Source organism: Xyrauchen texanus, chromosome 33 (assembly GCF_025860055.1).
Source record: "Xyrauchen texanus isolate HMW12.3.18 chromosome 33, RBS_HiC_50CHRs, whole genome shotgun sequence".
NCBI classification, from domain to species: Eukaryota; Metazoa; Chordata; class Actinopteri; order Cypriniformes; family Catostomidae; genus Xyrauchen; species Xyrauchen texanus.
Window position 1 is genome coordinate 12,671,687 of NC_068308.1, and position 12,104 is coordinate 12,683,790.

Below are 12,104 nucleotides of genomic sequence, written 5' to 3' on the forward strand. Positions count from 1 at the left end.
AACCAAATTATTTTCTTCATTTAGGGACCTTCTGGCTCTAATGGTGCACCTGGTAAGGATGGTATGAATGGTATTCCTGGACCCACCGGACCCCCTGGACCTCGTGGTCGCTCTGGAGAAATGGGATCTGCTGTATGTTTTATTTTAACTTTAAAATGAACACAGAATGTTCACCCTATAAGATCTGACATATCATTTTTTAAACATTTTCTAAAGCCTCTACATCATTAACATGAGGATTGTATACCATACATTACATGTCTACTGCCTACTGGTGGATCAACCTTTCTCTGCAGGAAATCAAAAGCCTTGTAAAATCAATTGCAAAATGGCCACCTCACTGTCGCTATGCACGTCTTTTGCTATAGAATCTTTACTAAACTTGATAAAGTTATGGTAAGATTAACATTCATAATGTTACTGATTATTTGCCAGATTACAATATATTTTACGCATTATTTTATAGAGAATCGTGTTGAAATGTAACAAAAATTGTACATCAAGTGTTTGAGGAATATTTCTCAAACATAGTATTTCCTTTTATGATGTTTTATACACATTACAACAAAAATAAACCAGTTTTCAATTAAATTATTTTTTTTATGTAAGTTAAACATCTACATCTATAGCCAAGTCAATTCAAATTCCAACTCATGAACTGAAAGGGTGCAAATTCTTACAATCTGAATTTGAATACCTGGTGTGTGTACACTGATGTTCACCACATTAACTCCTTATTGCTCTTTCCCAGGGTGCTCCTGGTATTCCTGGACCTCCCGGCCCTCCTGGACCTCCTGGTATCGGTGAGTCCTTCATGCACATGCCCCAGCCCGAGAAGGCTGCAGATCCTATGCGTGGAGGCTACAGGGCTGATGATGCTAGCGTCCGCGACCGTGATGCTGACGTTGACACTTCCCTGAAATCCCTGAGCCAGAAGATTGAGAACATCCGCAGTCCTGAAGGAACCAAGGCCAACCCTGCTCGCATGTGCCGTGACCTCAGGATGTCCCAATCTGACTGGAAGAATGGTATGTCTAAGCAGCAAATGGAAACCTGCACCTGCTTTAAATAAGAAATGTCTTAAATGTGAAGTAATGAAAATATTTTTAATGCAACAGAAATAAAACAATATCATTAATTGTGTATAAGGTAGTTGACACAACATATCAAGTAGTGAAATTTGTGTCCTGCTGTGTGACATGCTATACTCCATCTAAAACTATTTTTAAACAAACTTTTTTCAATTCATGTATAATAATTATATGTGCAGTTTTATATGACCTCATATTAATCGACAGACAACATGGAAATATTTGTCTCACTTCAGGTCTATTTAAGTGAACTGTAAAAATGGTTCTATAGTAATGGCCAAATGCTTTTTGGGGCCATTGTACTTATGGTGAGCCTTGCATTTAAAGGTCAGAAATTCACTTTACCTTTTCCTGCAAGGTTTTTACTGGGTGGACCCCAACCAGGGCTCTCCTCTGGATGCCATCAAGGTCTATTGCAACATGGAGAATGGTGAGACCTGTGTCAACCCATCTCAGGCCACCATACCCATGAAGAACTGGTACACTAGCAAGAACAGTGTGAAGAAACACGTTTGGTTTGGAGAGTCCATGCCTAATGGCTTCCAGGTATGTCAAGACCATATAGTTTATGATGTTTACTAACAGGATGAGTATTGGCTATCTATTTTTTTTATAAAATTTTTACAGATGAATCATTCTCACATGATGGGTAATGTAATTTCTTATGTACATGAATATACCAGTGAAAAGATTGGGCAGTCTTGACTGAATTTATGTTTCCCATTATCAAATGTATTTAGTTTTAAAGGCCCCCGATATACTTCAGAGAATTTGTTTTTCAGTATTCTTTCAGGGGTAAAACATTTTTCTAAACTGTCGAGCAATGGTATACTGGCTGCGAACATTCAGACACCCGTCACACAACTGTGGGAAGCATTTAGGGGAGCATTTAAACATGAGAACGCTCAGTAAAACCTTAACTAATGTGACATAAAGATGTGTTATCAATGACTTTATGCCTCATTCTATGAGTAGAATTCACATGAGGTCAGTAAAAGATGTTTTAAACACTCTATGATGATTTAAAGTAATATATATAGTATACAGTAGAAAATGTTTAATTTGACTTGTTTGCATTCTGAATTCATGACGCTAATGCACTAACAAGCTATATGTGGCCATAATATGAACAGTTACACTTTTATTGTAATATTGTAATTTGTGCCAGTGTGTTCATGTTGAATAAACAACGTAAACAAAATTAGCTGTCGGCCTCAAAGTAAGTGGCGCTCTAGGTAACACCTACAGATAAAATGGACCAATGGCAGTAAGAAGGTGTTTAGCAGCCAGAAATAATTTTTCATAAAAGTTCGCCCAGACGAGCTGTTACAAACCACCAAAACGAATGCAAAAACACCTTCTTTTAGGCTAGATTTCGTTCTAAATGACATCACACCCCTTACGAAAATCGAGTTCAAACTTGCAGCAAATTCGCTTCTGATAGATTTCACATGCAAATGAGCTTAGTGGCAAACTTGGGGCAATTTGTCCATTGTTGCCAAAGGTTTGCTGGAGGTTCACCAATACCGGCAAAGAGCTGCAAACTTCTTTTCAGCGAATCAAAAGCTAATTTGCATGTGAAAATAATGAAGGGCAAATTTGATGCAAATATGCTGCAAGTTTGCATCTAGTTTTGATTTTTTGTACGGGACCCATTTGTTCTTCGTTTTCGTATGGTTACCTTAACCCTTCTTTGGTCTTGCAGAACTTTCATTTTAAAAACAGGTCAAAATGACCCAAAAGACCCAGGAAGGATTCAGTTTAAATGCTTGAAAGTGCTTTGGTGACAAATATACCATTCGAATCCTCTATTCAGCTTGTGTTTTGATGACTTTACTATTATTCTAAAATGTGGAAAGTGTTAAAAATAAAGAAAAAGTAGGTGTGTGCAAATTTTTGACTGCTAGTTTAGGTAAAAGACATTTGTGCAAGACATCTGTTTTTAGTGTAGCCATTGTAAATGCTTAACCACATCATTAATATCTTACCGGACAAGCACAGAAAGTAATCTTCAGTCAGTTGAGCGCTTGAGATGGAATTCTACTTTATATTTTTAGTCTCATGTGCTCTCATGTGCTCTGTAGTTCCAGTATGGCAGTGAGGGCTCAGATCCAGAAGATGTCAACATCCAACTAACCTTCATGCGCCTGATGTCCAACGAGGCATCTCAGAACATCACCTACCACTGCAAGAACAGCGTAGCCTACATGGACGAGGCCACAGGCAACCTGAAGAAGGCTCTGCTCCTGCAGGGCTCCAACGACATCGAGATCAGAGCAGAGGGCAACAGCCGCTTCACATACAGAGTCAGCGAGGATGGCTGCACGGTGAGCTTCCCTTCTTCTCTCAGTCTACCTATTTGCCTTTTCTCTTTTAATCCATCCATCCAGTATGATATTATAGTTCATGATTATTTGCGGAAAAGCTTCATCTTTGCTCCTCTACTTTCTCTTAATTTTTTAGTCCTCATTTCATTATAGCCTTAACATATAGAGTGGGGTCCAAAAATCTGAGACCACAAGTGAAAACGCATCCATTGTTTATTTTTCGATCATGCAATCTATCTAATTTAAAAAAAATTTTACAAATTATAATATGAGCATAAAAATTTGAATAAAGAGCTGATTTGAAAAATCTAGCATGCACTCGAGCTAGGATGGCCACCACAAGTTTGTGATTCCAGCATGATCTCAAAATGTTCCAAAGTGCATCTTGTGTGCTTCAATGGAAGTATAGATAGCTAAACTTGTATACAACAACCATTTTTGTATAGTGTGCTTGCTTACATTTGATTAGTGAACTAGAAATGTGCAGAATCGTTGTTTTACGTCATAACTTCTTTGCTTCACATTTTTCAAAATCCTACAACCTTTATTTTCAAAGGTTTAAATGGGATTTTAAAATCGCAGATTCAGAATTTTTAAACTTACTGTAAATTAACTAATAAACTATGCCTAAATCACCGAATTTTTCTTTCTTTTTTATCCCACAGTCACACACTGGCACATGGGGCAAGACAGTCATTGACTATAAGACAACGAAAACATCTCGTCTGCCAATCATTGATATCGCTCCTATGGACATTGGTGCTCCCAATCAGGAATTCGGTGTAGAAGTTGGCCCAGTCTGCTTCTTGTAAAAATAAAAAAATCTGGACATGACTTAGCTGTTTTTTCCTAGCTCTTCAAATCTTTTCCTGTTCATAAACAAACTCTTATTCGGCTTCAATCGGTCCATGCACTTAAACCTGAATCTCTGAGGACGGTGCTTTTTGTGATTTCCATCTTGAGAAACCTTCTTAAAACAATGTTTAAAAGAAAATCCAGGACCACTACATTAGCCCCTCATCGACAGCATGGACACTTAGTGAGAATCCTTTGCGTCAACTGACAACAAGAAAATAATATATACTTGTAAAATGCCCCACCCCCTGGAGTCCAATGAAAAACAAGTCAGCTCATGTGACTTTTTTGCCATTTTTTTTGACCACTCCAAAAGGACAATGAAAAACAAGCAAATGCTAATGTACCATTCTCTGGTGTTGAATAAATATGACAAACGACAGCCAAGTGTCTTGTTCATTCTAACCAAAAGTGAGATAAAACATCACATAAGTTAGGTAAAATGGTACGCGGTACACCTTCATCTTCATTTAAAGGCTACCTCAGGACAAAAAAGTGCATGCAACTTCAAGTTTTGGGGAATATGAGGGCAGTTGTTTTTAACTCTAGCGAGGATCACGAAGTAAAAACAATAGGCAAGAAAAGGTGCTACATCCTCTTTAGGTCCTGTCTGTGGTGTGTATGTATTTAAAACAAAAATTCATTTTTACTGTCACTTACACTTGCAGGGCCTTTTTGGTGCTAAATGTCAACAGAATGTCTTGGTGTCAATGTGATGCAATTGCTTTTATCAAAGTGTCAGCTAAGAAGGAGAGAAAATAGCTGGATAGAATGGTTACTGTATATTTGCACTTAATCTGAAATGGGTTAAGTGGATGGACTGATTGCCAGTTTGTCTCATTTCTAAGACCCAGCCAACCCCCCCGCCCCGCCCCACACACACGCCTATAATTCTGACGTTTCCACAGAAGTCTTATTTGTGTCTGTACACTCCTCACCTCATTTCCAGATTTTATTTCTACTTTCCAAATCCAGTGCACACCTTTTTGTCTATTTTATTTTTTGTTTGTTTAATTTTTTTTTTTTGTGAAAAAGAAAAATAAGCGGGAAAAAAGAAAACCACAGAAGAAATAGACCCTCCAATGGTTCCAACAAAGGATCTGTACTTATTTTGTACATGTATAGTATTTCAAGATGTTTTTAATTATTTTGGATGTTGAAATAAAGCATGTTTATGTGGTCAACTGGATGCTGGATATGTTATCTTCTTGCAATGGCCTCAATGCCTTTCTCTAAACAAATTAAACAAACCACTATGATTTTACTCAACTACGTTAATTTCTACTTTATTTCCAGGTGTTTGTGATTTTGGTGTAAACATGTATTGGAATGCATGTTAGTAATGGGGACTTTGTATTCTTCATAAAATTATGATAAAAACTGGCAATGCATTGGTATATTGTCTGAAAAACAGTATTTTTTGCATGAACTGAGATAAAGAAACACAATTTATGATACTCTTGTCGTCAGATTTTACTGTCAATTGGAAATGTTATTTGATCGTAATCTTCACCAACTGTTTTAAAGATTTTTGTTGTTCTCCATTCAAGTGGACAGGGGCTAGTTTATTTATTTTTTATCCTGCTTTTATTAATAGAAAAAATGTGTGGTTTGGCTTTCCTTGAAATGGACTTTTAACTGTGCTGAGTAATTTGGTCTGGGGAAGGTTTAATCATACCCCACTGAACTGTCAAACTATCAAACTGGCGAAGTCACTTGATTTCCGCAAACATGGCTTCGTTACATGATACACTGTTTTGAAATGTTTTGCAGTTGGACGCTAGGGGGCGTTGATGATCCCACATTAACCCCTGAATCAGTGTAAAAATGCCGGTGGTAGGCTAATAGTATCTCAAATGCAGGCTGTAACTGATCTCAAGTCCGTTTAAAAATATCTTAGGTCCATTTAAGCAAACTGACACAAGAGCTGCTTATTTTAACTCAGACATTTGTCGATCACCTTGAGTTATGTTCCCACTGAATTTTTTGTGTGTGTGTTCATGGGAAAAAGACAATAGAGAGAAACATACATAATCTGTGATATTTAAAGCTATCTATTTTTTAATACAAAAATAAGGTTTTAGTATGAAAAAACAATACGTATTTAGTTTTTAAAATAAATAAAACTTGTATATGAAGGTCTACATATTATTTAAAGATATATAATTGTATATTTCAGGATATTGTAGTTTGAGAGGACTATTTCCATGTAGAGCAAAGCTTTTATATCTGATATGACTGGAATCTTCATCTCATGGGAGTTCAGTTGTCATGATTTTATACATGTTTCAAAATTACTATTAATTTCATTGAGAGGAAAACTGTTTTTTAATGAAGAAAATAATAATGAGTACACCTAAACTTAAGTGACATTTCTATACAAAATCAAGTGAGGCTTTTATATTACATTCTGCCACTGTTCTAGTCTGTTAAATAGGAGTAGAGCCAATCCAGATATATCATATTTTGACCAGATATATCATATCTGGTCTTGAGCAGCCATACAAAAGCAATTCATCTTATTCAGGGTAGATCGCATCTTTTATTTGATGCAAGTAAAAACGAGGCTGTGGGATAGATATACAGTTCATTCAATAGGTTGCAATGTTTTAAGGTTTTAGGTCATGTCTAATTTTAACAACCCATGTTTCTTGTCCTTTGGAAATTTGAGAGATACGTGCAACTCTGTACAGTAATAAACAGTATGTTACATGCAGAAAGCTTATCAGGAGTTTCATTCAACATGCACAGAATAAGGCATTTCTAATATATAGCCTTTAATACACAAATTCCAAGAAAAGACCATGTTCCCTTCTGTTGTTGCCAATCTGGTGCCCTTAAACTTAATGCACAAAGCAATATAAACTAATTGTTAACCTTAAAACAAAAAACAAACAAAAAAGTCTCTCGCTTCCACAGAATACTCTTTAACTTGGCTATAAAAGATGTATATAACGTCTGTGATGTGGCAGTCATTCAGCACTCTGCCATTGCCTGTTCTGCCATGAGGAGGGGCTGTAAGCACTGGCGAGGGGGGTCCACAGTGAGCCTGTCACACCCAGCCATTCTCCGCAGCTCGTTGGCGTTACCCTGGATGGTGTGGTGATGGTACAGCTGGAGCCTGGGAAATACATATGGAGGGAAGGTAAAGTACATGGACAAGTATAAAGGGTAAATAAATTGATTTACATTAAAAAATATTATCCAAATTGTTAGCTAAAAAATAGTGAACATATCAGGTGATTATAGACAATAAGATTAGGGTACATACTCAGGGGTCTTGACATTTCGTTTCAGACTGCAAATAACAAAGAGAATAGAGCAAAGGAAATGTTATGTACATTCAAACAATATTTGTTCAAATATGTCTCTCAACAAAAATATCTAAATATATAAATGGGACGTACACTCCTTCTCTCCTGCAGCACATAACGTAGGCCAGGAGGAGGCACAAGATCAGAGCGAGAGCAAAGGGAATGATGACTGTGACAATGTAGTCTGGGAAGAAATCTCTCTCAGGTGGAGACTCTGGAGGGTTGAATTCTCCACCCCACTCAAGGATCTCTGAACCCACAGTTGGGACCGGGGCAGGTGGAACAGGCTTGGACAGATCAAACTACAGGAAGAAAGAGCCAGGAAGAGAGAGAAAAGGATGGGTCATCATGTTAATAGTATCAATTTCGCACAACAGCTCTTTCCTTTAGCGCTGATACAGGAAGGGTAAAATCAAATAGGAGATTGCCTCCATTTATTGTGTATGCTATAGGATCAGACTTTGTAAAATGGATTCTTTTCTTTAAAAATTGAGAACAGAACAGAGATTTTGTTGCTTCCTTACTAAAAACCATCTTATAGCACTTACTGTTATCAGTTAAATTGGAAAAGACAGCCATTATTTCTTCAATGATCTCTACACGTACGTAATCGGAGAGACCAAGGCTCTCCTATAAGAAGGCTGAAGATGGACGCATATCATGTTTTTCGTTGGCCAATGGGGGACTACGAGAATTTGTGATAAACTCTCACCGACGGACTCTGTCCAGTGTGGGTTGAATCGGCTCCACTGGGGGAAATGCAAAAAGAAGATTTTTGGGACATTGATGTGCCATCGTGTCTATACTGAGAGGAGCAAACTGCTCTGTTATTGAGTAAAATATATACTCAAATGTGCCAAAACATATATGATGTGGGTCCTTCGCGTGTTGCCAAAACAGCGCTGACCTGCCGAGGCATGGACTCTACAAGATCCCTGATGGTGTCCTGTGGTATCTGGCACCAAGACATTAGCAGCAGATCTTTGAAGTCGTAAGTTGCGAGGTGGATCGCACCGTGTATCTGACTTTTTGGTCCAGCACATCCCACAGATGCTCAATTGGATTTGGTTTGAATTCTTCATTATGTTCCTCAAACCATTACCAATCAATGCGTGCAGTGTGGCCGGGTGCATTATCCTGCTGAAAGAGGCCACTGCCTTCAAGGAATACCATTGCCATGAAGGGGTGTACCTGGTCTGCAACAATGTTAGGTAAGTGGCACATATCAAATTGATGTGCACATGAATGGCCGGATCCAGCAGAACATTGCCCAGAGCATCACACACCCTCCAATGGCTTGTCGTCTTCCCACAGTGCATCCTGGTGCCATCACTTCCCCAGGTAAACACTGCATGCGTACACGGTCATCCACGTGATGTAAAAGAAAACAGGACTCATCGGACCAGGTGACCTTATTCCAATTCATGGACACTCTGACAAGTCTGCAGCTACGCAGCACCATACACAGCATGGTGCGATGCGCTGTATGTTGTGACACATTCCTCCTGTAACCATCATTAAAATTTTCTGTGACTTGTGCCACAGTAGACATTCTGTCGGTTCGGACCAGATGGGATAGCCTTCGTTACCCTCGTGCATCGATCAGCCTTGGGCACCCAACACCCTGTCGCCGGTGTGTGGCTTGTCCCTCCTTGGACCACTTTCGGAAGTACTCACCACTGCTGACCGGGAGCACCCCACAAGCCTTGCCATTTCAGTGATGCTCTGACCCAGTCATCTGAACATAACAATTCGGTCCGCTCGGCTGCCCATGTCACCCATGCATAAATCCGCCATGCTTGAATCATCACTGCCACTGCAGCCACTTTATTATCCCTTCCGTCTGAAATTAAATTATTTACTTACCAAATATCATATGTGTGAATATTCTGGCATGAATTTTATTTGTAACATATTTAAATAACTTCTGACTGTTTCATTAAAGCCAGCTTGTGATGTTTGTGGTCTGTGGTCTACTTATTAAGTTAAAAGTGTAACTACAGATGTATTTAAATGCAGGTACTTTACATTTAAGTACAATGCAACAACCCTTATGTACATAAGTACATTGTATCAAATTCTTACGTACATAGTAGTTAAAGACACCTAATATACAGTGGGTCTAGTATCCACTAGTCCATTGCTGAAGAGATGTCTACTCGAGCTCACAGCTGAGTGATCATTTATCTCTGTGCACAGGCCACAAACAAATTTTGTGGCAATTTTAGGAGGTATTTGGAGCTGTTGGGACTCACCAAAACAGATTTGCACCAGGTGATGCAGTTGGCTGGGTTTGTGCATGTGTGGCAGTCTCCTGTGATCTTCCCTCCGGCTGCACACTCTCTCTGATGCTCCACCGTCTGAAGTCTTTGCATACATTTGGAAAAGGGCTGGTCTGAACCCAATTTAACATACACACTGACACAAACACACAGGGACACACATATGCCGAAGTATATGATCAAACCGTGTGGTCAACATTTCAATGCAAAATGTAGAGAAAGAATAAAGTTATAATACACAAGAAAGAAAGATAGAAAGAGAACTACTGTAGATTTGCAGTCTCACCCCTCAAAATATCCTGGTAGAGGAAGGGGAACACGACCACCCCTGTCCAGAGCAGAGGTAATATTGACAAAATCGAGCCTGTCTGTTCCCCACAGATTCTGAATATCCAGTCTGATCTCCTCCTGAACACCAGGGGGCAGCACTTTCTCAATTTCTCTCAACTCTATGAAGAACTCAGCCTGGTATGGCATTTGCTTTACTGGGAGAAAAAGAAACCATGTTTGAAATCTGATACAATCCAATGAATTATTGCCTTCAGAAACAGCAATTTGAGTGATTTATCTTTCATACCTGCAGGACCCACATTTATTACCAGCCTCTCTTTAAACGTGTCATAGCTGCGTTTGTTGACCACAAAAATCTGACAAAGAATTTAGAAGATAATTTGATTAGACTATTTGTCTAGACAATGATTAGGTAAAGTAAATAAAACAGCTTCAACTAGCATTTGGTGGTTTGTTGGTCATATGCTGTTGTTTTTTTCAGCAGTAATATTACAGTCAACAACCAAAGCACTTCTAGAGATTGTATGTTTCTGTTAAATGTGGATCATGGGTGTCGCACCTCTATAATGTTTCTGCCCTTGTCCTGCAGCAGTGGCATTCCATACAGGAAGCCGTTGTCATAGGGGTCTCTCTGGGTAAAGCGGAGCCACCGGGGCAGATCTGGAAATCGCTCCTTGTTGCATTTAAACACCATGGGATCATTATAAACACGATCTGCATAGCAGAGCAAAAAAACGCTGAACATGTGTGTTTTACTACTGTAAATATACAGTTTAATGTTGAGATACTTTTGAGTGGGGTCTAAAATAGGTCTAACATACCAAAGATTTTATGAAAAGGCTCAAATTCACTCTGGAAAACCTCTCTGTGTAGCTCATAGACAAACAGCTGACCCACTGGAGCATCTGTTATAATGTCTGCCTGGACCACCAGCAAACTGGCTACACAAGCTGAGGAAAGAATGTGATAGAAATGTACAGAAAGTTACATTTATATGGTTATGCACACATACATATTACAGTTCTGGTTCTTTTTCAAATTAATCACAGTGTGTAAACATGCAAATAGATGTAAACATCTCTTCGAAACATTCATTCACATTAATTGCACTTTCTATTTATCTTGTTTAATGTTAGGTTCTTAAAAGCAGGTATATGTAATTTATTGTAGAATCATCATGGCAGGCAATTTGTCCTTAACCATTGTTATTAACCATTTACCTTTAAAAAATATAACTGGCACCTATTAATAGTTTCTGTTTTTCACTTTTGTACATTTAGTATATTGTAATGTGTCACAGCAATGAAACAATGAAACCTATTTTTAGGTTATTTTTTCAAGATACAATTTGTAATCACAAGAGAACGTTTAAAAAGTAAAAAAGAAAGAGACTGAACTTGCCTGTGATTGCCAAAGCCCAGTTCCCTTTGTCTGCCATCTTGTTTTGAGTCATGATTGACAGAACCACATGGTCAAGAAAGTTAAAAAAAAACACACTATCCTAAATACAGTGGGGGCTATATTTATCCTACATGTCAAGCCATTCACTTCCCTTTGTGGTCTGTGTGTGTCAGTTACATCTACTGCCAATTACATCTGTAGGTAGCAAAAAACATTATTGTGGTTGGTTTTTGAACTCTTTATACAGAAGGTCACATAGGATAATGAATTTCTCAAACATACTACTAGATACGGTGGCCGAGAGAGCTCAACGCGCTGCAAATGATGTCAAAAGAGATCACAAATTTATGAGGAGAAAAACAATGGACAGATGTATGCAGGTGATTCATAGAATTATCACACTGACCTCCAAGTGACAGCCATATTATTTTATTTTAATTTACTTTATTTGGGGGTAACCCATGAAACTATGTCTGGTTCATATTATACTATACAGGTGCTGGTCATATAATTAGAATATCATCAAAAAGTTGATTTATTTCA

General features: G+C 38.3%; 2 protein-coding genes across 3 annotated transcripts in view; one reads left to right on the forward strand and one right to left on the reverse strand.

Annotated features, from left to right (window-relative positions):
• col1a1b (collagen, type I, alpha 1b) overlaps nt 1–5,462 on the forward strand; it is a 30,839-nt gene extending 25,377 nt beyond the window's left edge. For both annotated transcript variants that reach the window (XM_052102141.1, XM_052102142.1), the window contains 5 exons: nt 25–132; nt 752–1,028; nt 1,450–1,637; nt 3,176–3,418; nt 4,084–5,462. In XM_052102141.1, the coding sequence (XP_051958101.1) occupies nt 25–132; nt 752–1,028; nt 1,450–1,637; nt 3,176–3,418; nt 4,084–4,230 (963 nt within the window). In that variant the 3' untranslated portion in view covers nt 4,231–5,462. The remainder of the gene's footprint in view (nt 1–24; nt 133–751; nt 1,029–1,449; nt 1,638–3,175; nt 3,419–4,083) is intronic.
• sgca (sarcoglycan, alpha) lies at nt 5,267–11,619 on the reverse strand. The gene is made up of 9 exons (XM_052102143.1): nt 11,562–11,619; nt 10,982–11,110; nt 10,720–10,874; nt 10,447–10,516; nt 10,156–10,354; nt 9,843–10,005; nt 7,681–7,889; nt 7,545–7,571; nt 5,267–7,394 (listed from the first exon to the last, which is right to left on the reverse strand). Exons 1-9 carry the CDS (start codon nt 11,611–11,613, stop codon nt 7,250–7,252), a joined length of 1,149 nt encoding a protein of 382 aa, XP_051958103.1. The 5' UTR covers nt 11,614–11,619; the 3' UTR covers nt 5,267–7,249.
• Between the last annotated feature and the right edge of the window lie 485 nt (nt 11,620–12,104).